The 23,206-nt window shown below is 49.5% G+C and overlaps 5 protein-coding genes across 5 annotated transcripts; 2 read left to right on the forward strand and 3 right to left on the reverse strand.

Annotated features, from left to right (window-relative positions):
- Window positions 1-11,015: 11,015 nt before the first annotated feature.
- EI90DRAFT_3005253 (uncharacterized protein) lies at window positions 11,016-13,238 on the forward strand. The gene is made up of 12 exons (XM_039056376.1): window positions 11,016-11,049; window positions 11,111-11,700; window positions 11,777-11,844; window positions 11,895-11,925; window positions 12,007-12,067; window positions 12,129-12,140; window positions 12,219-12,234; window positions 12,296-12,393; window positions 12,445-12,478; window positions 12,567-12,702; window positions 12,755-12,875; window positions 12,952-13,238. The coding sequence occupies exons 2-12, from the start codon at window positions 11,375-11,377 to the stop codon at window positions 12,967-12,969; spliced, it is 921 nt and encodes a 306-aa protein (XP_038907865.1). The 5' UTR covers window positions 11,016-11,049; window positions 11,111-11,374; the 3' UTR covers window positions 12,970-13,238.
- Window positions 13,239-14,820: 1,582 nt separating this feature from the next.
- Window positions 14,821-16,595, reverse strand: EI90DRAFT_3095565 (uncharacterized protein). The gene is made up of 4 exons (XM_039062520.1): window positions 16,103-16,595; window positions 15,843-16,003; window positions 15,517-15,771; window positions 14,821-15,451 (listed from the first exon to the last, which is right to left on the reverse strand). Exons 1-4 carry the CDS (start codon window positions 16,137-16,139, stop codon window positions 14,918-14,920), a joined length of 987 nt encoding a protein of 328 aa, XP_038907866.1. The 5' UTR covers window positions 16,140-16,595; the 3' UTR covers window positions 14,821-14,917.
- EI90DRAFT_3138010 (uncharacterized protein) lies at window positions 16,477-16,976 on the reverse strand (the record flags this gene model as incomplete). The annotated part of the gene is made up of 2 exons (XM_039064880.1): window positions 16,477-16,889; window positions 16,940-16,976. 2 exons carry the CDS (start codon window positions 16,974-16,976, stop codon window positions 16,477-16,479), a joined length of 450 nt encoding a protein of 149 aa, XP_038907867.1.
- A 225-nt stretch (window positions 16,977-17,201) lies between these two features.
- On the forward strand, window positions 17,202-18,492 carry EI90DRAFT_3138011 (uncharacterized protein; the record flags this gene model as incomplete). Its single annotated transcript, XM_039064881.1, has 6 exons — window positions 17,202-17,280; window positions 17,341-17,448; window positions 17,509-17,566; window positions 17,619-17,916; window positions 17,974-18,066; window positions 18,124-18,492. The coding sequence occupies 6 exons, from the start codon at window positions 17,202-17,204 to the stop codon at window positions 18,490-18,492; spliced, it is 1,005 nt and encodes a 334-aa protein (XP_038907868.1).
- A 344-nt stretch (window positions 18,493-18,836) lies between these two features.
- EI90DRAFT_3295105 (uncharacterized protein) lies at window positions 18,837-22,246 on the reverse strand. The gene is made up of 6 exons (XM_039067455.1): window positions 21,389-22,246; window positions 20,917-21,305; window positions 20,482-20,814; window positions 20,098-20,424; window positions 19,313-20,030; window positions 18,837-19,193 (listed from the first exon to the last, which is right to left on the reverse strand). Exons 1-6 carry the CDS (start codon window positions 22,143-22,145, stop codon window positions 18,982-18,984), a joined length of 2,736 nt encoding a protein of 911 aa, XP_038907869.1. The 5' UTR covers window positions 22,146-22,246; the 3' UTR covers window positions 18,837-18,981.
- Window positions 22,247-23,206: the final 960 nt, after the last annotated feature.

The following is a 23,206-nucleotide window of genomic DNA, read 5'->3' on the forward strand; positions in this document are numbered from 1 at the left end:
CCAGAAACGGAAAGGAGGGATAAGCCCGAAGGCGGACTCTGCAGGGCAGGCGAGTGTATTGCCCAGCGGAGGCGGGAGTGCGCTAGCGGACGTCGGAGCTGTCCGGAAGTCTTCGGGGCTCCGTACTTAGGGAGGCGTAGGTAATAAATTGAAATGAGGGGGTGGTGGTCATCGAGGGGCACCGGGAGGTTTGCGGAATACGGGGGCTCCGAGGTTGGTGAGGGGGGAGCGGAGTGAGGACGGAGGGGTCGGAGAGCCCGGGAGTCGATGGCCGGGGATGGATATGACAACGGTCACGTCTGTGAGTGAGGCGTCTTAGTTCTGAATTAAGCTTTCCGGCTTTTATTTTAGCTGTTTTTTTAGCAAGGCATGTTACTGTGGTTATGAAGGTTTGGAATATGTTTTGGGGGCTATTGCTTCGTGTGCAATTGTCTAGGGCTTCATTGCCTATGGTTTCGATCTCGCTTAGGAATTTTTGGTCATTGGTGAGGTATAGGGGAATGGCCCATCGGCCTTTACCGATTTTGGGAGCTTGGTTATCATGGAGTTCGAGGGAGATGAGTTGGTGGTCAGCAGTGGGGAGGTCGGGGTTCAGTATATCCCAGGTGAGGGCTTTTTCTCTTATGGCATCGGAGGCATATATCCTGTCAATTCTGGACAGGGATGATCCGGAGGAGTGGCCGAAGGTGAAGTTTTCCATGGGGGCTGGGTGAGTAGCTCTCCAACTGTCTGAGAGGGCTTTGGAGGATATGAGGTTTCGGAAGGCCATTACTGTCGCTTCTGGGTCTGGGTGGGGGGGAACTTTATCAATGGCTTCTTCTACCATGTTTAGGTCGCCAAGCATGATGTCTATCTCAGTACCGACAAGATTTTGGTTCAATTCGGCCCAGAAGCGGGTGTTATTATTGCTAGAGTTAGTGGGGGCATATATGGCAAGTATTTTTATTGGGGAGTTTTTAGGCCATTCAACCTCTGTGAGGAGGGCACGGCCGGGTATTACATCTTTTGTGGAGAGGGGATTTGTTTTAACTGTTTTCTTATTGATAATTATGGCGACTCCTCCTGAGCGTGAGTGATCCGGGTTGAAGGAGTGGAAAATATCCCACTCAGCACCATGTGTTGTTAAGGTAGGATTGTTGTGAGATGTCGGTGTGGGTTTCGGAGAGGCATAGGATGCCGAGGTTCTCAAGTTTCATTTTTCTCAGGATGGATGGCCACTTGTATCTGGTTGAGGGGCTGTTAGCCCCTTTGATGTTTAGGGCACCAATTCTTAGGTTGGAGGAGTCCTTGGGTGGGGTGGGGTAACCTCCTCTCAGGCGCAGAGGGGGGGTTGTTGGGGTCCGTTTTTGGTTCATCGTCCCCCTTCCTTGGACATTCGGAAAACGGGATAACCTGCAGTCCTCTGGGGGCAAAGGGAGCGGCCATTTACCAGCTGAGCTAAGACCAGGACATTGGGGATCCTTAGAGTTTATCGTTGGGTTTATGTGGGTACTGGCGGTTGTTTTCGCGCGCACTCCTGGTTGCCAGCCATTGGAGAGAGCTGGGTTTGTTTTTGGGGGAGGCTAGCATGCTTTCCTGTCACCTTTCAGCCCAGTAGATTTGGGCATGCTAGTAGCATTAACAGATGGGAGGTTTCTTTATTATTTATTATTAGTTGTCGCACCCGTATATAAGTGTTGAGAGTCTTGTAGAGTGCGACATTGCTTTTTGGGGCAGGAGGTTTGGACAAGATCGCAGCTACTGAGGCCGCAATACTGTCTGTTATAGCAGTACTGACCTGGCTATTCTTAACACTCATGGGTATAGTGGGTTTGGATGGGAATGAGGTGGGTTTCCTTCTTTTGGTTAGAGATAAACATGAGAGAGGATTGTATATTTTTAGGGGAGAGGAAAAGAATGAAGGAAAATGAAACACGGCCATGATATATTTACAGGTAGTTAGTGGCTGATTGGGGGGCCGGACTACATTCCCTCCTGTTTAGAGGTTGGGGAAGGAGGAGGAGAAGAGGGCTTGGCTGGGATTTTACGGTGGGACAGAGATTAGGACCAGGCATGGTTGCCGGGGCCTAGGCCTCTTCCTTTTCCTCTGCCTCTTCCATGGGGTTTCCAGTTGTGGTTGGGTGGGGGGGACTGGGGAGTTGAGGGGCCCGGTTCTGGCTTTCCAGCAGATGGGTTGAGCTCACGCCATGCGTAGTGGTCATGGATCGGGCAGACAGAGAAGATGTGGTCAATGGCCTTGCATGTGTGGCAATAGATTAGACCACCAACAGTGCGGCCATTTCCGGTTGTGTCACCCGAGAAGGTTGAGAGTTTGAAGAGGCCAGTCCATTGGTCATGTATGTTGTTCATAGTTCCTGGGGCACGGTCCGTGACGTGGAAGAAGGGGGATGGAAGGTGGATCTCCCACATCGATGCGTCGATGTTGGTTGGGGGATCCTGCGTTCCATCGCGGTGAGACGGGAGAGGTGGGTGGCAGGGCCATATCCTTTGGAGTTGCAACACAGCTGTTGGCAATCCTCGCGATATCATCCTTGTCGATGTTAGCTTTTTCGAGGAAAGTTTTGAATATCGAGTTTGGTTCTTGGATTTTCTGGGATACTGCATTGGCAACAACTGCGCTTTCATCGAGGTTTGCACCTAAGTCTTTAAGGGTCATGACATAGCTTGTCGGGCAATAGGTGGCCAGCTCAATGGCGATAAAGCAGATAGAGCGGCTCATCCAGAGGTGTCTGGTCACCAGAAGGTGGGCATGGGAGGGGTGGAGACCTTGGATTAGGAAGCCCCAGGGTGCCCCCATGGGGTCATATCCTTTGGCAATGGGGGGGCGGACCTTGATGAAGGGGGTGGATAAGGGGAAGGCTCTGGTTAGGAAGATTGTGAGGTCGTTCCTTGTTTTGTGGTCGTTCTCAGGACTATGTTTAGCATCAAGGGGGTAGATTAGGATTGCTCTCGGAGTCGTAATCCACTGGTTGAAGTGGGTTTCATCGATGTTTGCTAGGATGCGAGCTGGGCAGGCTCTGTGGGCACGGAAGTTGGCCAGCTCTCCCGTGAGGTCGATGTAGTTATAATCTGGGTTGTCATCTAGGGGTCTCAGAGCGGTGGCAGTGGCCTGTGCGGGGGCGTCCGTGGGTGCAGGGGAGCGAGTTAAGCGGGGGGGTCGGTTGAGCTGTTGGTATCAGTTGTAGCCGGATTTGGGTGGATGTTAGTGGGTAAAGTTGTGGCTACTGGGGTATTGTAGTTTGCAAGGAAAGGGTCGTCGGTGTTAGCAGGGACCCGGAACATAACATGGGGTGGGGCAAGAGTAGGGCCTTGGATTTTTGCAGATTCCGGGGACCGGAGGCGTTTCAGAGTTTCAGATGTAGAACTTGTGAGAGCCTGGGGCAGGGAGGCGTGGTAACAGGGGGGCACGTGTGGTTGCTGAGTGATATAGGGAGCATAGTGAATTGGGGGTTCGCCCCGGGGATGGGGTCATTCCCGAGGGTGTGAGCTATCATATCCACATCGAACACACTGGTCACCGTGGGAGTGTTTTGCAGTGCGTGGTGGGTTGGGCTAGGTGGTGGGGGAGGGGTAGTACGTGCACCTGCAGCATGGGAGGGAACCACTACATAATGTAGTTGTTAGTAGTTATTTAGGAGTTGCTCTTGGGTAACACACGTTTCTGGTGCACCTCCATTTTTACGAGAGTGGGACAAGAGGCACTTGGTAGTGCTTCATGGCTCTTTTAGGCCTAATCCTTTTCAGGATTACCTGGGGTACTGGGGAACTACATCCGTTTGACGGGAGGTACATCCATAGGTACCCGACTCCTAGCCCCTTCTTGGACCAGTGCCCATTGGCATAATAGCCTTGTAGGGGGCTACTGGGTCGCTTTCAGGGGACTTTTTGGCCTCAGATTTTGAGGCCGATGTTCTTCCATAATAGGAAGGTAGTGGTTCCACCGTTTCTTTGGTTTCTGGTGAACTCACCTGAAGTTGTATTTGGATTCTCTCATTGTTTTGAGAGTGTGTGGTTGTGTTACCTCTCTGTTCAAGAGGTTCATGGAAGGTGGATGTTTGGCCAATGTCAGGGCACACACCCTGACTAGCCCGGACCCGGACCCGCATCCGGACCCGCATCCACCTGCTGCACTTCCCGCATCTGCACACGCTCCGCTCGCCGCATGTTCTGGGCCCGGTTCCCACCCCCTCATGTGACTTCCGGGTATCCCTGGAAGTTTGCCTGATATCATGGCCACTGTGGGAAGATGAGAAGTTAGCTTCGTTCTCATCTTCTTACCCACAGTAGGTTGTGCCCTGGATAGGGCTGGTTACACCACAGGGCTGTGGACCATAGGGGAGGGTCATGGGGACCTGGGAGTCATCCCCTCACAGCCAAACCTTTGGTATGTGCTGATTCTCCTCCTAATTTCTGAACAGTGCCTTCTTTCAGCATCATCTTCTCCTATCCTTGGGAGAAGGATCTCCTTAGCATCTCTGTCGAGTCACTGATGATACTCCAGTGTACTTTCACTGGTTGTTCTTTTTGTGAATTTTTCACAAGTTTTGGTTTTGTCCTGGCCCATGGCCCAGGGGTATTTTTTTGTTTCCTCACTATTTTGTGAGAAGTTTATTTCCTTCAGCAAGTCTGTCTGCTTGCTGATTTTGTCAGTCAACATGTCGATTGCATCGGCCATTCTTTCTAGAGTTATCTCTAGATGAGCCATGCTATTGTGGCTTGTTTCCTCAATCTTTTTTTGGATCGAGTTTATTGTGTTTATTATGCGCGATTCCTGGTTTTCCAGGAGGAAGTTTGGTTGGGCAAGCAGTGACTCTCCCCAGTTGACATTGCCGCTTCTGGGGGTTCCAGAAGGGGTTCTTGGAGTAAAAACTCCATGCTCACTTTGTTTAGGTGAGGCCATTGCAGAGGGTGCTTCCCTTTCATAGAGGGGTCTGTTTGCTGGTTTTTCCTTACTTTTCTGTAAGGCTTCCTCAGCGAACTCCCTCATTTCGGTCCGCCTCCTCTTCACTATCTCAGAGACCTCCTCCGAGGTTGGCGACCTTGCCTTGTCTGGCATGGTGTGGGGCAGTGTAAACAGCGGAAGTTCTTTCAGAGCTTCCGCACTCTGGGAGATCCTGTCAGAGACCAGGTTGAGATGAAGGAGTGTCTCCATGGCGGAGGGCTTCGGCCTCAGTGACTTATGCCAGGAGCGCTGTGCCAAGTAACATGTCCATGCCCTAACTTACTAAACTGGCAACCAGAACTGAAGGGGGGTAAACTCTAGTCAATTTTATTACTGAGGTGTAACCTATGTACAAGTTGAGTATATATATAGTTACAATGAGGGCGGGTCCGCAAATGGTGGAGCCGAGCCGAGCCGAGCTAACAGGGTTAGACATTAGCTGATTGAATATTACCGACGAGTCAGGTTACAGGGTTAACGGAAAGGTAGGCGATAACCCAGAAACAGAAAGGAGGGATAGGCCCGAAGGTGGGCTTTGCAGGGCAAGCAAGTGTATTGCCCAGCGGAGGTGGGTGTCATATCCATACAATCCCGACCTCCGCTCCAGGCTCCCGGAACTCCGAACCTGACTTCTGGAGTCCTACTTCCCTTCTGTCACCTCCTCCTTGCCGACTCCCAAGAGGTTATCCCACCTCCGGCTCGGACACCACCTTTGGTCCGACTCCGGAACATTCCGGGTCCGACCCCAACCTCAACACCTTCCAGATGAGTACGCAAAACCTAAGCTCCTGAGTCCGGACCTCCGCTCCGGAATCCCATTCGCGTCTCCGTCTCCGGAACCTCCGGTCTTAGCTCCGACCTCGGACTTTGACCCCACCTCCACTTATACCCATTGTATTGGTTAGCTCATTCCATTTAATTATGTTTGCCAATATTCCGGAGTTTAACTTCCGAGTTTGGACTTTCCGGACTTACCTCGGACCTTGCAACTATTGCATTGTCCTACTCAATTCCGCTATTCTCCCTCATTCCTATTTGGGCTACTGCTTCCTTTCTATTCAGTCAGCTAGCCATTCCCCACTCCCAACCTCCTTCCTTCCTCCTTGGGCCTTGGCCCTTCACTCCTCCTTTGGGAAACACCATTGAGTCAAACCCTTGACCCTCGGTGTTGTTCCTCTTTCCAGCTCCCTTTGTCTCCTTTCGGAGTACCCTCGCTCCTTTTGATTCCGGACCCCTCCTTATATACAATGTACATAGTAACTTGTAACCTCAGTCCGAAATCAACATGAATTCCCCCCAAGAGACTTTCCCTCTGCTAGATCCGAAATTAGGGACCCCCAGGACAACCAGCAATGGCACAGTGCTCCGCCTGAGTCGCTGAGGCCAAGGTCCTTCCACGCTAAGTCTCCGATTCCACTCCGGAGTTGTCCGAATCCACCCATTCTAACAGTGGGAGTGCGCTAGTGGACATTGGAGCTGTCCGGAAGCCTTTGGGGCTCTGTACTTAGGGAGGCATAGGTAATAAATTGAAAGGAGGGGGTGGTGACCATCGAGGGGTACCAAGGTGATTGCAGAATACAGGAGCTCCGAGGTTAGTGAAGAAGGAGTGGAGGTAGACCAGAGGGATCAGAGTGAGTGGAAGTCGATGGCCAGGGATGGATATGACAGATCCTGCTCTCAGGGCATTTTTTTGCACCTTCTCGGGCTTCCAGCCTGAGAAGAAGTTGGTCTTCGTTTTCCATCCTCCATCCGGACGGAACCTGGAACAGGTCCAGTAGTTTTTCAGATAGCCGACGCAGAGGTTCTTCCCTCTGTTTCCCTTTGCCTGCCTTTGGGAATTGACTTGGGGACATGGGGGAGGTGTCATATCCGTGCATACCCGACCCCGACCCCGACCCGACTTCCGGACCTCCACCCTCTTCACCTCCGGAGTCATAACCTACCGCTGCCGTTCCGATACTCACCTTCGGTCTTGGCAACACACCTCCCCCTTACCTCTCCGACCCTATCTCCGTCCACTCCGATGCTCATCTCGGACCGAACACCACGCCACTCGCCACCCTCCTACTACTCCGCTCCCCCTTCACAACACCTCCACCCCCCCCCCATCATCCCCCTACGCTTCCCCCGTCCGCTCCGATACTCACCTTCGGACCTGACTACTCTCCTTTCCGCCACTCCCTCTTCCTTACCTCTCCCCTCTCTTCTCCCTCTGTTACTCCTCCGCCACCCTTCTGCCAAGTTACGACCTTCCACCGCTGTTCCGTACTTTGCACTCGGACACCGCTCATACCTTACTCCGAGCCTCCGTCATAGTCCCCACCTCGGACTTTGACACCACCTCGGTCTTAGTCCATTGCATTGGTGACCTCATACTACATAAACACCATTGCCAATATCCCTCGGACTTTCAACCCCGCCTCCGTAACCTCCGTAACCTCCGCAACCCCCGAGCTTTGCGGACTGCCTCCGGCACTCTCGCTGTTTGTAATGTATTTCTCGCATTTTCCCCTCATCCCTATTTGGACTACTGCTTCTTCCTATTCTAGCCAGTTAGTCATCATCCCCACTTCCCCTCATCCTCCTGCCCCTCTGGGCCTCACCCTCCCTACCTCCTTTCGGATGTATCACAGGTCCTGCCTTATGACCTTCGGTACCGCTCCGCTCCCTCTACCCTTTGTTCCCGTTCGGACGTCTTCGTTCCGATTCGGTCACCCTTTGTTCTCCTTGTGCTTTTGCCCCTTCCATTATATATATTGGCACTTGTACATACTCGTTTTGGTTTAGTCCGAAATCGACCTGAAATGCCCCCTAGAGACTTCCTGCTCACCTACTGTGAAATTAAGGACCAAATGGACAAACAGCAATGGCACAGCGCTCCGCTTGAGTCACTGAGGCCAAGGTCCCTCCACGCTAAGTCTCCGATTCCACTCCGGAGTCATCTGTTCCACCTCATTCTAACAGGAGGACTCCAGGGGATAGTGGGGCCCTGGAGTTTCCTGAAACTCTATCCAATCAGCTTTTCGGGCTGATCGTTCAGCGCTTACGCATTTGTCATGCAAGTCGATCACCTCCTGAGGAGGTGAGAGATCTTCCCCAGCTTGGGTTAGATCAATGTGACATGGAGTTCTAGGGGTATTGGGCCCTGCACTTACTCCACATAAGTTTCTAAAACCTTCAGGGACCAGCCCTGAGGTGGTTGCTTGTTCCAGATCGTGTTGATCCTCGTCATCATCTGACAACAGCTGTTGATTTGAATCTCCCATGATGGGAGATTGCCCTTGCAGGCGTGTTTAGGTGCCATTGGCACTACTGAGTCAAATTGTTAAGATGTGATAAGTTTGGTGGGTTGTGTTGTAAAACACACCTCATACACTTAAAAAAGTGTGAGGTCTCAGTGGGCAGCTCAGCACACAGAGCTGTAAGTGATACAAAGATGTGTATTTTACGGTGTGTGTAAGCAGTTAACCGGAGGTTACTGCTTACCCACGTGACTATATGTATCTTGTAATTACAGTTCTCCAATAAACCATTGCAATGTTTTGCACTTTTGACTTCATGACCTTATAGCATGATGATAATGTATTCTAAAATTTCAAAAAAATATTTGAAACATGTAATAGTATCCCATTTAAATATGTACCAATTATGTAAGCAATATGTCCATTTTTGGTAATGCTATGTAATTTACAAACCACCCAGGTCATTGCAACGGTTTATTGGAGTACATTTTTGGGAAGGGAAAATGGCATTAATTAATACTTTGTATAGCCACCTTTGCTCTAACCACTGCCTCAATCCTCCTAGGCATACTCTCAATCAGATTCTGGCAAATACTTGGATCTATCCTATCCCACTCCTCCTGGAAGCGATCCCACAGCTCCTGAACACTACTTGGAGGTTCTTCATATTCCCCAAGCTTCCTCTTCACATGATTCCAGAGATGCTCGATTGGATTGAGGTCTGGAGACTGTGAGGGCCACTTCATGACCTCAATACAGTGGTTATTGAACCAGTTTTGGGCCTTTTTGCTGGTGTGTTGGGGTCATTGTCCTGTTGGAAGAGGACATGGGCTGGGTTTTTGTGATAATATGATATGGTTTCCTGTAGTTCCTCATCCAGAATTTGGCAGTACAGGTCCCCATCCATCTTCCCATCAATCTTGCATGCCATTCCAACCCCATCCCAGGTCATACAACCCCATACCATGATGGAACCTCCACCAAACTTTTTTGTGCCTTGCACCAACCTGTCAGTGAGAGGCTCCCCCACCTGCTTCCACACCCATTTCCTCCCATCTGAGCCCAGACGATTCACCTTAGTCTCATCAGACCATACAACTCTCTTCCAGTCCTCTAGAGTCCACTCCTTGTGGCTGAGGGCAAAATCCATCCTGTCCCTCTTGTGACACCTGGTCAGCATAGGCCTTTTCTTCTTCACCACTGCTTTCCAACCAGCTTTTTTGAGCCCTTTATGTACAGTCTCAATGGAGAGGGATGTGTCATTGATGTTTTGGAGTATTCGGGTGACTTGGGATGAGTTGTCAGCCTTCCCAGAGTTGATGAGACAACAAGCATGGCGAATATCAGTGTCAGAAAGCTTGGATGGATGACCACCACTGGGCTTGGGAACATCAGAACGGTGTTTAGACCATAGGCGAGTGACAGTGGAGTAATGGTGGCCAGTAAGAACTGAGATTTGGCAAGCACTATGGCCAGAATCAATGAGGGAAAGGATTTGTTCAACTTTTGAAGTGGCTAAAGGATGCATTTCGGATTTGGGGCCTTATCATGTGAAGTCCTCCGGTATTTATGCTTTATTAATGTCATTTTGTTTACTAGTGTGTACAGTAAACAATATCACATGACATGTCACATGATATCCCTATTTTCTGTTCAGCCTGGGGGTACTCCAATAAACTGTTGCAATGACCTGGGTAGTTTGTAAACTACATAACATTACCAAAAATGGGAATATTGCTTACATAATTGGCAGATCTTTAGATGAGATACTTTCCCATGTTCTGAATATTTTTTTGAAATTTTCAAATACATTTTCATTGTGCTATAAGGTCATGAGTTGAAAAGTGAAAAACATTGCAACGGTTTATTGGAGAACTGTACATATGGCTCAGGGTTCAGGGCTATTGCCCTGACAGTGAGCAAGGCACACAAGAAACTTGGAAGACCAAATGAAAAATTTCCATTTTTGAATGTAAATACATTCCAGAAATGGAAAATTTGAATTGCCTTGCACAGCCACCTTGCCTCAGCAAAACTGGCATGACACCCAAACACCCAACCACCAACCAGCTGTGATGCGTGACAGACCCTGAATTTCGACCGGACCGGGAGGTCTCTGTGACGTGTGACCGGTAGTTGGTCATGTGAGTACAGTATTCCAACGTGGGAAAATGTTTGATGGTCCTTACAAGGAAGCTGGAAGGAGATGAATGTAGAGAGAACTGGATCAAGGGCAGTTGGACAAGATTATGGTAGATGCTTAATTAGGAAATTCTACGCAAAATAGATGTAAATACAGGGTTCAAGGTTGTTCCTCCAACAATGAATTCCCTGATGGACAGGGTTTCATGAGGGAAGTAGGGTCCAATGAGAAAGGCAGGAAGATTCTTGTATGTGATAGCTTCATCAGCACAAGAATCAATGCAGTGAGCAAGAGAAAATCCATCCAGAATGCCACCCAGAAAAGAAAACATGTAAATTTTGAGAATGGTGTAACGGAACACAAGATTTTCAGTTCAATTATTATTTTCAAATTCTCTGGCCGGCCACTTCCGTTGTCACGCTAAATTCAGGCCTGCCGGTTCAATGTCCGACATAAAATTTTGTCACGGTCCAAAACCATCCGGTTGTTGGTCGCGTGCATACAGTATGTGTCTATTTAAAAAGGGTTGGGGTTGGGGTAAATAATCATTACACTTAAACTTGTATCTCTTGTTACTTGGAAAATTTCGGAAGTCGTGCTCTGGATATACCTCCAGCTTGAACTGAAATGAATATTTTTTTCCAGATGTTTTTTCTTGGGCACATGACCTCCAGCGAACTCCTTGCATCACTTCCCATGGGTGGATTTAGGTTTAGTCTGAGGTAATGCCTGGTGCCCGACGGCATCAATGTCATGTCCGCTTCTGAGAGTTTAAACTTTCAGCTTGATCAAGTTCTGCCGAAGGAGAACGTGCGCGGTTATGCACGTCAGAATGGAAGAAATTTGTCCCTGCAAATTGGACCGCATGAAACTTCTGCTTATTATATTGATTGACCACGGCGCTCATGTCTGAGCGTCGCGGGCTTCCTACGGGACATATCAGGCCGCTTCGAGGACCCATTAGTAAAGATAGGGCAGCTAGGGAAAAGGGATCCTAACAGGGGCTAGGGTGGACTCTTTTATAATAGTCCCGGGTTCCGTCCTCCCATGAGCCCTCTCTTCACTCGGTATTGCTTCTCGCACTATTGTACAACGGTTACCATGGTGCCCTCAAGCTCTTACGCGTCTGCGGTGCGCTTTGTGCTTGTGGTGTTGTTGTCTCGTGCTTTCCTAGCCCTTGCTTCACCCACTCCAGTTGTTGCCAGTGGGTCGGGAACGATCGGCGCTGTTGATGCAGTCGAGCGTGACGAGACGGCTATTGACCGAGTCAAGCGTGAACTTAACGCTCGTGCACCCTTGGCACAATTGTTCTCTTCATGCCAAAACCCAAAGCAAGTTGCGTTGACTTTTGACGATGGGCCATATACCTGGTCGTAAGTCCGAACACCTTATGCCCTTCTCTTGTACCGAGGCTAAGGAGCTTTTAATGGGAACGTGGTGTCGTGGTAGGACTGAGGTTTCAGATCTCTTGACTAGAGCAGGTGGGAATGGGACCTTTTTCTACAATGGTAACAATTGTGAGTGAGCCGTTGGTGTGTTCTGCTAAATTTAATCGTGGATGGTGAAGGGTCGTGTATTTACAACGCTGAGAACCAAGCGTGAGTTCGGCTCATCGGCATTGTGGATTTGTGCTGAATCGATGTTGCGCTACATTCTATCTTTTTTCTCCCCACCGGCAGACGCGTCAAGTATGCCGTCGCTCGTGGCCATCAAGTCGCATCGCATACTTGGGCGCATTTGGTATCTTCATCTTCTGTTCGACTTGCCTATATTTAATTTTAATTACTATTTTCTTATCTAGGATCTTACCCAGGTAAGCATCGAGATCTTGCGCAATCTTTTTGTATTGAAATGAAGGTGCCGCAACATTCAATAACGAATAACTTCCCAGCTATCCTTTGATCGAAGTGAGAATGGAGGAATCCCGTTTGAACTCACTAATTTGTTGATCATATTATTCCTTATTAGTCCACGATGAGATGTGGAGGGTGGAGCAAGCTCTAGAGCGAATTGTTGGCTTTGCACCAGCATTCATGAGGCCACCTTTTGGTAGTTACAACGACTTGGTACGTATGCCGACCACCTCTTGGAACGAAATGATAGAGTTTCTCGTACAGGTCCGCCAAGTGTCACACCAAAGAAATCAAAGCAGTGCGTAGCCAAATAGTCTTGTCCTCTCTTACGCTCCTTTTCCCGTCTATATCTTGATCACCGTTCTCGTGTGGGGCTCCTTTCATAGTGATTTTATGGGATCTCGATACCGGCGATTCGCTGGGAAAATCTGTCTCTTATTCGGAACAACAGTATAACGACACAGTCAATCAGAACCGGGAGAACATCCTTGCACTGAACCATGAGACTTATCAGAATACAACGTAGGTCATTGAACACACTCATGTCCTCCGTGTTACGCATTGGAACTTCTAGGGAACAAGTCCTCCCATATGCTATCAAGCTTCTACAAGCGAAGGGCTATTCCCTTGTCACAGTTGCGGAATGTCTTAACATGGCACCTTACCAGTGGACGACAACGCCGCAGATACCGTCTGTAAGTTTGATCATCGCACGCAGCCGGAGTTGAAACCTCGCTGAATATCATTCTACCGCGCTTTAACGATACACAGAGTTCATGGACATGCTGAACTGAGGCCGCTGCCAAAGTGATTCTGTAATTGATTTGATTCTAAATCCTAATATATCGGCCGCCCCCGACGCGCCTGAAGTTCAATAAGCATGAGATGTCCCTCAATCGTAAAGGTAGCATCTTGATAACACAACGTGGAAATGCAGATCGCCGACATGGAGACTCTTCACTGGCAGCTGCCCGTGCATGACCAGCATGCGAAACCATGTCGACGTGATTTTTCTATATGTCCCTGGCGGGAGAATTGAAGCGTGAATCGGGGGTGATGTTCATGTGCGCAAATACAGGGTCGTCTTTGATACCTACGACGCACGTATTGATACCACGGGCTTTGCCCAGAGGCCAGCCTACCTGACCGAATTCCACTGTCCGACGATAGTTAAATGACAAACATGATGTGTCTGTGATTTGTGTTTAACCTACCAGTATGGGATTCGTGGAGGACCACGATGGTGTCTGGCATGGATCCGGAGCAGTAAACACAGTGACGTGAATGTGAGGAGGTATCTTCGTTAACTAGGCAGTAAGTTGTAACTACTACATATATATCGAGATATATATGCATCCGTTGTGCGTAAGTTATTATGCCCCGGTGATTGCTTGCTAATGGAGACCGATGAACAATGCACGCACTTGATGGAAGCTGTCGTCACAATGTTTAGAGGGTACCAAGGGGCTTGTTCCACAGGCAGCTGTATCGTTCACTCTTGATGCGTACTTCCGGCTTCCCTTCCCGTGCTAGCCTTCACGCGGTCTCAGGAGCCATCAAAGAAAACTTGCCAATTGGCTCGGCACTTCACAGCAATGGCCTACTATATAGACCTACCCACTTGATTCTATGGGAAAAATTGGCAACACTACAGAAAAATAATTCCTCTGGCTCCGCCACCACTATCACCAGCAATTCATTATAGTTACTCCTCCCACATCAGTAAATTAATCATATCAATGCTCTACCCGTCACCGTCACCGTCCTCGACCACCCCTCGCCTGTTCTCTTCGACTCCAGCCTTTCTCGCCCCTTCACTTCCACCAATCCCTCCCTTCACCTCCCCTTCCACCCAAGCCCCTTGGAGGGACGACGGTTGGAGTACATAAACCCATCGCCCAAACAGTCCCCAGAAGTTCGATCGTAAACTCTATCCCACGAATCGCAGAACCCAGCCATGTGAAACACGCAGTTATCAGTTTGCATCACCCGCAATTAAGTGGAAAGGATCAAATGCTCGTATTTGGCAAAGAACGGAAGCTGACATGACAAGCATCCAAGGGACAACATGTGAGAGAGGAATGGGATAGCAAGGGCGAAACGGGACCCACTTCGTATTTGTCCCCCTTCGAACCCTTCAAACCCAGCAATCCTCAATTATGTAAAGGATTCTTGCGCAGGAAAGTGCAACATTTGACATACCAGGGGCCCAAGAAAGACGGAAAGTCCGTGCACACAGCATCCGTACACGCGTGGATCTGCCATTTGCGTCCGTTGGTATTAATCCTCCCTGATGGTGATCGCCGTGAAAGAGAAGCCGGTCGCCTGCCACCTAGGTGATCACTGGCCATGCAACCTTTCATGGTAGCCCTGTGAATCGTCCATCGGTTTTGGGTATCGTTGGAAAATATCCCCGCGTCGGCGAGTACGTCTAATCTGATGCCATCTGATCATTTGTTTGTGGTTGCTCAAGGTGCGGCACGTCGAGGGCAGACTCTACACTCCAATATTCGAATAGATTCTCGGTGTTCCCTCTTTGTGTGCTCTGACATGTAGATTTTATGTTTCCCATATGCGGTCTCTGTAATACGGAAAAAAATTGCGTGCTGGTATAGCATGCACAGGCCACGAAGTTCCGCTCCAAGACAAATGCATCCCGTATGGGTTGAATAAGGCTGTCATAATAAGTACAGGGACGAGTAATGAACAAAAAAAGTATGAAAATCTTAAAACGACGCTAGTATCGCCCATAGGGATGGTAGCTGTGCTGCCCCTTGGTTTGAAAGCGAGTAGGTCCCACATTTCCATGATGCGGTGGATGTCCTCCAGGACCGCCCCTCATTGCGGCAGGCCCGCGGGGGATGTGTCCGCCACCACCAGGTCCAATACTCCCTCCGTATTGATTCATTGGGGATCCACCTCCACCATATCCCCCCATACCGTAACCGTGACTTCCACTTCCCATGCGACCACCTCCCCCACTCCCCATCATTCCCCCACCATAGTAATTTCCACCTCCGCCACCGCCACCGCCACCATATCCACGACCACTCATTCCGCCACCCATCATCGGATTCATCCCATCGCCCACCATACTCATCATGGGGTTCATTCCGCCTTGCCAGCCTCCGTTAGCAATCATGCGTTGATAAAGCATCGCCATGACGTTAGGATCGAACGGAGTCGGGCGGCTACTTCGCGGCTGAGGCTGAGCCCCATAGTTACTGTTATTTCCACTCGCACCTCGTGGCTGAGCAAGCTTAATTTCAATCTGGATGCCAGCATCGTTAAGCAGTGTGATGGCCCAAATAGTCGAGCGGTTGTGAGATGACGCACCATTTTGCCCTCCAACTCAAGATTTTGAATTTGCACAAGCTTTTCAACGGCGGGAGCATCCTCGAATGTGACGAAACCGAAACCTTTACTCCTACTGGAGTCACGATCCACCATCACGGTGGCGTCGACAACTTTACCAAATTGATTGAAGAATTGTTTCATGCTCTCAGTAGTGACAGATGGTGCTAATCCACCAACAAAGATCTTTTGGGTACGGCGGTGCTCGAGACGTGGGATGGCACGTTTAGGATCAATCTGAGTAGGAGGAATGAAGACAAAGATATAGCAAAGTAATATCTAAATGTAATACTAATAATCACACTTACAATTTTTCCGTCAAGGTAATGCTCTCGGACCATAACAGCATTTACAGCCGCGGGATCTTCAAATGTCAAAAACGCAAAGCCTCTAGAGCGTCCTGCAGGATCTCGCATAATGGTGCATGCATCGATCTTTCCGAATTGGGAAAAGTATGCACGAAGTGATTCTGAACAAAATAAGTAACGAAGCAGTGTCATGATCAAGACTTGATGCGCTCCATCACACCGCGCGAAGCATGGATAGATAATAAAGGAATCTAGCTAACCGTCAGTAGTATCCCAATTCAAGCCCCCAACAAACATTTTCCTGATTTAAACGACCAGTAAGGTATGGAAGACAATTCCGGAGACAGTGCAACGACCGAGCAGCGATAATAAAGACAAATATCCATTAGTATTTGGTAACCCAGAAGCAGAGGAGCGAAAGTGGACTACGAGCTAGATCCATGTAGCAATAATGCAATGGGTATGTGCTAATGGCAACTACGTAGGTGACACGGCGAAGTAGTCGACATAGCGGTGCTAGAGCTAAGTGGTAGTCTTTATGACGTGTGTACTCTATCGACGATGGAGTGATGCCGAAAACGTATAACACGGAGTATCCATGGGGGGTGCACGATGATTGTCATTAGAACACTGCTCACCCTTCATCTCGCATCTCGGAGGGTCTGATTGAGCGACCTTCGCTAGAGCCTCCCGCATAGCCATCATGATCTTGGTCAGCAGGCTGATCATACGAAGCAAACTGCTGTGCAACTTGAGAAGACTGATTTCTAGAGGACGATCCAGATATTTCATCCGTAAATACAGGTATCGAAGAAGTCCCTTCTGGGGGAGGAACTGGAGCTACGTTCGTGGACACAGTGGATTGTGAAGGAGGCTTAATGGTAGAAGGAAGCGCCGGAGGTGGGGTGTTCCCAATGGAAGGCATAGGAGTTGTACCACTCGCAGGCTCAAGCGCTGCTGCTCCAACCGCAGAAGGTACCTTGTCAGCTGGTGTGGCGTCGTTTGTTTTTACCTCTTGCTCGTCAGACTCGTCAACGCCATAGAGGTCTGGAGAAGATAAGAATGGCTGCAATCACTGAGAAATAGGCTAGGAGTACCTTTGTAGAGATCCGCATCCAGATCATTGCTTGACATCGTGGCTTCGCTTAAGTTACAGGTAAATTGACTGAATTGCCAGCCTTTGCCAGCGCAGGTTGTAGATCCAGTTGATGAAAAAGGGGGAACGGAGATATCCGGAGGTGGCTGCGTCCGGATGCAAATACTTTGTTTTGACATCCCTCCGTCAACAACAACACACCACCATCTCGAACAACGCGACACCTCCCACCTATTTGAAGGCCAATCTCAGCGGCTTCTCCAATGTCCGATATGACCCCTTACACTTCTGGGTGGAAGGCACTCAAGAAAAGCGAGCTTATCGGCTTGGCGGATAAGTTAGGTGAGTAATCACGGCCCAGCGGCCCAGAGCAGCAGTTGTTGACACAGTGGAGCGTTCTAGGTATACCTGCCGACACTGCTAGTTTAAAGAAACCCGAGATTATTGGGAGCATACAAAGGTTTCTTGATGAGAATGAAGGGACCCTCAGCGAGATTCCCAAGTTCAAAGGTACCAGCGAAATGATGATAACATGGCAATGTTCAGACGCGTCTAACTGCACAATGTTAGCTCTGTATCCAAGGAGGGTGTCCTCGAATCGTCGAGGAAGCCTGATTCCTAACCAGACGTACGTGGACTTACGCGCTTTCAAGGTAGCACTGAGCTTATCGTTCCTCTAGTGAAGAATCGTCTGAGACTCCAGATCCCCCGGCCCCTGTGGCACCAGCGAGTCGCAGGGGAGCCGGCAAGTTTCCCCCTAGAGCATCTTCGTCGACTGAATCAGCAGAAGGGAGCAAAGCTGTTGCACATGCTCTCAGCACTCCGTCGCGCATTCCCTTACCTCCATCCCCCATCAAATTGATCCAGGACTTTTCGGCGAAGGTGCGTCCCGAAATCGATGCAGTTGTTGCGAATGCGGCTCGCGCCAAGGATCAACTTGGAATTGAAACCAGTAGGATCCTTGCTAAAACCAAGATGGTGCGTCCACGAGGATTCTTATGTGAATCGCTTAATTACGTCCTCATCCCCCCCCAGTTCCTATCCGACTCCGCAAATCTGACGAGTATCACTGTTTTATGGGAGCTATTTTTCCTTGTTATGGCGTTTACACCTGTCGAGTACACCCCGGTAACATCGCTCCTGTGGCTTCAATGTCGATGGTGTTCTGATTTACCTGTTTACCAGTTCCAACTGCCCCCTTCAATTTCGAAGGTGCCTTATACCGTTAACGTCCCTCATCCACCAATGACTCTCATATATTGGGAAACTTTGTTCATTCTATTGGCTAAGTGGAGTCTCCCGACGCTCATCATCCCCCAAGCTACCGGAAAACTGGTGGCTTTTTCCGACAGGCGGGACATTGACCCCTTGACATCTAGCATTGCGCGACTCGTCTGCGTGCTTTCACTACCCTGGGTGGTTGCTGAGGAGTTATTAAGCTTAAACACTCGCATACTCGCTGCTTCTACGGCGCTAGCATTCGCTGTGGCAGAAGCCTTGAACGATCGAAAGGATCGAGCAGAGATTGCTAGCTCGCTTGTGAAGCACGGCTGAGAGCTTGGATAATGGGGAGGGTTTTTCTTGCAGGACAAAGAACATGACATATTTATTGGATTTATTCTTATTCTTCCTCTGTGGTTCTACTTGATCGTATGAGAAAGACGCACCGTAATTCTCGGCCATTCATTTGGAGGAATTCTGACCCATGATCTCCATGATTTCTTTCCGTACATTGTCCACCGTACGAACGAATTCCCTGACTCGCCGTTTGTGTCCTAGCATTGTATATTGGGCGGATGTCAACGTTCATGTCACGCTATGTTGTATGGTTCTTTCCGTGGATTCTGCTATGTATCTTTCATTTTCCTGTCACGTCCCTTTACCCAATCGAAGGTCTAGCCAGGATAAGCTCCGAATTGGCATTAATTCAACTGAGACGGTCGGTACATTATATCCACGTAAAAGAATAAAAAGGATGCATACATGAAGGAAAGACATCTTGTGTACAAAATACTCTACACATCTCCGACCCATACACAAACTTCAATTGACAGCCACACCATTGGCCTGAGTTTGCCTGGCAAGTTGAGCTTGTCTTTCCTTTTCTCTCTCCGCCATGGCATCGTAGGCGTACACGATCGGTTTCGCCTTCGACCGACTGAGATAGTCAAGCGAATCGTCAGAATCGCTGTCTCCAGAGGTGGGCGTATTAGAGCGTTGCTCTTTGAATAGGTCATCAGGATCGAAGGTGTCAGCTAAAAAGAAAGAAAGAATTAAATTTAGATCGGTAGGAGGCATCACAAGATAGGGTGCAAGTTGGCACCACATGCCTCTAAAATGAGCGTGGGATCAGAACAAAAAAGATGACACTTACGATCGACACGCCTCTCGACGGCTTTCCGCTTCCCTAACGCTTTGGCGCTAGGTCGAATGGGCGTTCTGTGCTCTTCGTTATCAAGGTCGTCCAAAGATTGCGACCTCTCGGGTGGTTGAGATGATACCGCGTCGGGTAATCGACGAGTAGATTGCGGCGAGTCGCGACCGGTCGTAGTAGGAGCATTCAAGTGATGGGGTTGAGGGGTCGAGATAGCGACACGTTCGAGGGCATTTCTTGTAATTTCGATGTTCGTCCCTGGAGGTGGTGTTTCGGTGACTGCCCTCGTTCTTGGGTCGTGTAGTGTGACATCGGGCGAAGGTGAGCGCGAATACGTATGTTGAGCTCGGGGACCATGTGGAGCTGTACGATGAGGGCCCGAAAAGGGGGTAGACTGAAAGGGGGTAGCTGGAGTGTGAGGTTGTGGTGAGTGGGGGTTCAAAGGTAGTGACGATGAAGTGAGAGGTGCTTTATCAAGGTATGGATTATTTGATCCCCATGGTGAGGATTGGATATGCGGGGGGTGATTGTAAGTTGGGTATCCCTTCTCGGCTTGAAGAAATCCAGGTTGGATTGTTGGTGGAACGGATGGAGGGCTGGTGGGAGGGGATGATTCGATAATGTTAAGGGTGTTCGGTGAAGCGGGGCGGGACGAGCTGCCGCCGCCAACATCTCGTTCCGGAGCATATAGTGAACCATCTGGCGCAACAAACACATTCTGTCCAAACAAGAGCAAGCCAGTTGGTCGCCTGTTGTTACCTAAGCAAATGAAGCCCTTCACGTACAGATCGGTCAATTCTAATCTCGACTCTACTTCGTTCCTGGACATATCTCTCCTCGCGCTCAGCAGCAGCAACCCTCAGCAAATCTTCGTATATTTTGCAAACTTCCACCATACTTTGATGTGTCGCCAATAGAGTGCCGAGTAGGTGCTCCTCAACACCCCCTGACGGAGTCTGTCTCATATGCTGAGTGTCATTAGTGGTGACATGGTTGGCGTTTGCAAGTCTCTGCTCCTTCCTTGCGGCAGTAGCCTTATTAGCAAGTGATTGAGCCCATGGAACCTGTGACTGTGCTCGATCTCTCGACTTCGTTGCCCGTTCGTAGAATCCCTGACGCCAGAATGGAACTCATGAGTCCTCTCCTTAAAATGATAATAATAATAATACCCTGAGTATATCCCCGTCCTGGTCCTCAACACTTGCCGCGGTAGCGTACACAAGCTGCTCATGAAACATAGTCGCCAGATTCTGAGCTTCCTCGCACTCTTTATAGACCCTTGCCATCTCTTCTTCGAGTGTCGGAAGTCTGACAGTGGGTGACCGTAACTGAGAGCGTTCATGTTCGAAATCGATATGTCCCGTTGAACGTCTAAGAGTCCGTAGAGCATCTGCTGGACGATTACCATGGTGTTGGTGAACGGAGGGGTGTTGGTCGGAATGAGGTGGCCATTTCGCCTCGGGGGGCCTGAACATGGGATCGTCAAGATTAGGAGGAATGCCCTAATCCATCGAGACATCAGTCGGTCAGACAGGCAGACGGAGGACATCCAGCCAGCCACGTCTCGCCATGACGACCCATAACCAATGAAAAGAAGAACCAACCTGGTCTGGAGCCTCTGGTGGTTTCACCTTCCTCCAAGTAGCCACGAACGGATGTTTTCTATCCCCTCTCCCATGATCATATGCAGCATAGCCGAGGACCTCTAACAATCGTTCCTTCACAACAGGTGCTGTCTTAGAGCTAGTGATGACATCCTCAACCGCATCCATGTTCTTCTTCGAAGCGCTGGCTTCGACGAACACAGGTTTCGCGTTTCGAAGCATGATGGCCCACAATCGAGCGGCGCTCAACTGAGAAGCAGGGATAGCATACTTGAACTCCCTTCGTAACGCGCGAGCAGCCTCTTTAGCGGTCGTTTCATTCACCGAAACGCGTTCGCACAGCTCCAAGACGAAGCCCCAATCTTCCGACCCGGTGGCGGTGATCTGACCTGTAAGTATCGATATTGGAAAGGGTTAAATCAAGCGCAAGTCAGAAGGCTTTACCGCCCCTTGAGGAAGTCGTGAAGCGTACCTATTGCAGCGGTAAGATCCCATGGTGGGTCGAGCTGCTTAGACTCCTTGTGCACAGAACGACGGTCTCGATCATGGTCATGATGACGGTCCTTAGACTTAAAGAGAAAGTTACCAAGGGCATCTAGTGTCGATTCTTTCGGTTCCTTGTCAGCACCTTTACCCCCGCCAACACTTCCGATTGTCGTAGATATCATTGGGGGACTCTCTTTATTTGTTTCGATAGACGTACTGGATTTATCTTCCTTGTTATTCGCCCCGTTGGATAGTTGTTGATCTGGAGGAGTTCGGGAATCAGTCCAAGGAAAGGACTGAACGGTGCTGATAGTAGGTCTTTTTCGTAACACTTGGGGCTGTGGGGTTTTAGTAGGGGAAGAAGGTCGAAATTGCTGAGATTGTAGAGCAGAAGAATGTGTATTGGAGTGATGGAATGCAGGGGAATATGAGACGGGCGATATGGGAGAACTGAGCTGAGGATGAGGCTGTCCACTTGGCAATGATATCGGAGGTTCAGACACGCCGGACAAAGGTTTTGAGTCAACATGTGCATCCAACGTGGCTAGGTGGGATTGCTGCTGTTCAAATGGCTCGGTTGCCTCCACCCAACTGTCATCATTCGTTGTCATGTCGGAAGATCGAGGAGACGCCGGCGCAGGCGTTTTCGCAAACTGAGCATGGATGGGCGTCTCAGCTGAGGGATTTCGTGGGACTGGCGTGGGGGATGTTTTGGGCTTGTGACTCCTGAAGAGCTTTTTCATCCCTGGAACCACGATGCACCCGGTCCTACGACGTTCTTACGAACGCGGCAGCTTATGGATGGGAGGCTGCGTTATGAGGCTCGGACATAGCCGGATGTTATTCCAATCTAGGCATGTCACAGGCGCGGAGCGTGCCATCAAGAATTCAATTCTACGCCAGCTTTTGTGACTTCCCAAGATGATCAAAAGGCGCTGTATGTGTTGGTAATCACCACGTGTGTGCTGCCTGACAGCTCCCCGAGGGCGATGCCAGCATAGATGGGAGGGCGTTACACATCCTAATTACACATCGACCATCGAGTTATCGATGTTCGAGCCTTCTTCGACAATACGGTGCTCCAGGTACACATTAGGTTGGGAGAAGCACTTGTACAGTCGCGAAATACGCCCGAAAAGAAACTTGGTCAATCAAAAGCTCAATCTCGGCTCCCTTGATCGCATTCAACAAGACCTGCCGAAAAGGGACTGGGCAAACTGGCCCATAGCCAAGGTTGGAAATAGGCTGTGCTAGTGCACTGCTGTCTCCGCACAGTCTCATCAGATAGGCACGCAAGATGTCGCGGACCACCCTGTATTGCATGCAATGTACCACACATTCGTGCAGGCGGGCAGCGCACCTCTGCTATCAAATTCAGTCTAATTGTCCATCGTGCACACAGTAAACGATGCGCGGGTGGCTTGTGAAGACCCCCGCATTGTCCAGTGCACCTGCGCCTACACTGAATCCAAGGACCTTGCACATATTGCATGGACTACCCATCAATCGCAATTCAAGTACAGTATTAGTTCTAATGTCCAGTCCTGCATCGGACACTTAAAGCAATGAACAAGCACTGCCCACAGTATCATACTGGTACAGCCATCACCTGCTACGCGAGCGAGGAACGAACAAATTTGAGTGTTATGATCACCAACACTGTGAGGTTGTGACAACCAAAAAGTATCTATGAAAAGCATCACATATGCACCCGTACGAGAGCACGGGAGGAAAGAACGCTTTGGGGAAAAACCAAATACATGAAAAGTATTATTAAAAACGCTGTATTATTTACTATGTCGCA

The sequence above is a fragment of the Cantharellus anzutake genome, assembly GCF_015039405.1.
Source record: "Cantharellus anzutake strain C23 chromosome Unknown EI90scaffold_208, whole genome shotgun sequence".
NCBI lineage: Eukaryota > Fungi > Basidiomycota > Agaricomycetes > Cantharellales > Hydnaceae > Cantharellus > Cantharellus anzutake.

Coding starts and splice junctions, on each gene's coding strand:
- EI90DRAFT_3005253 (XM_039056376.1), top strand. CDS start 11,375: ATGAGCCCTCTCTTCACTCGGTATTGCTTCTCGCACTATTGTACAACG. Junction 11,701..11,776: donor GATGGGCCATATACCTGGTC/GTAAGTCCGAAC, acceptor GTGTCGTGGTAG/GACTGAGGTTTCAGATCTCT. Junction 12,703..12,754: donor GAGACTTATCAGAATACAAC/GTAGGTCATTGA, acceptor TGGAACTTCTAG/GGAACAAGTCCTCCCATATG.
- EI90DRAFT_3095565 (XM_039062520.1), bottom strand. CDS start 16,139: ATGTTTGTTGGGGGCTTGAATTGGGATACTACTGACG. Junction 15,772..15,842: donor ATTACCTTGACGGAAAAATT/GTAAGTGTGATT, acceptor CCTCCTACTCAG/ATTGATCCTAAACGTGCCAT. Junction 15,452..15,516: donor TTGAGTTGGAGGGCAAAATG/GTGCGTCATCTC, acceptor GCTGGCATCCAG/ATTGAAATTAAGCTTGCTCA.
- EI90DRAFT_3295105 (XM_039067455.1), bottom strand. CDS start 22,145: ATGAAAAAGCTCTTCAGGAGTCACAAGCCCAAAACATCCCCCACGCCA. Junction 21,306..21,388: donor GGATCTTACCGCTGCAATAG/GTACGCTTCACG, acceptor CGATACTTACAG/GTCAGATCACCGCCACCGGG. Junction 20,425..20,481: donor AGGACGGGGATATACTCAGG/GTATTATTATTA, acceptor TTCTGGCGTCAG/GGATTCTACGAACGGGCAAC.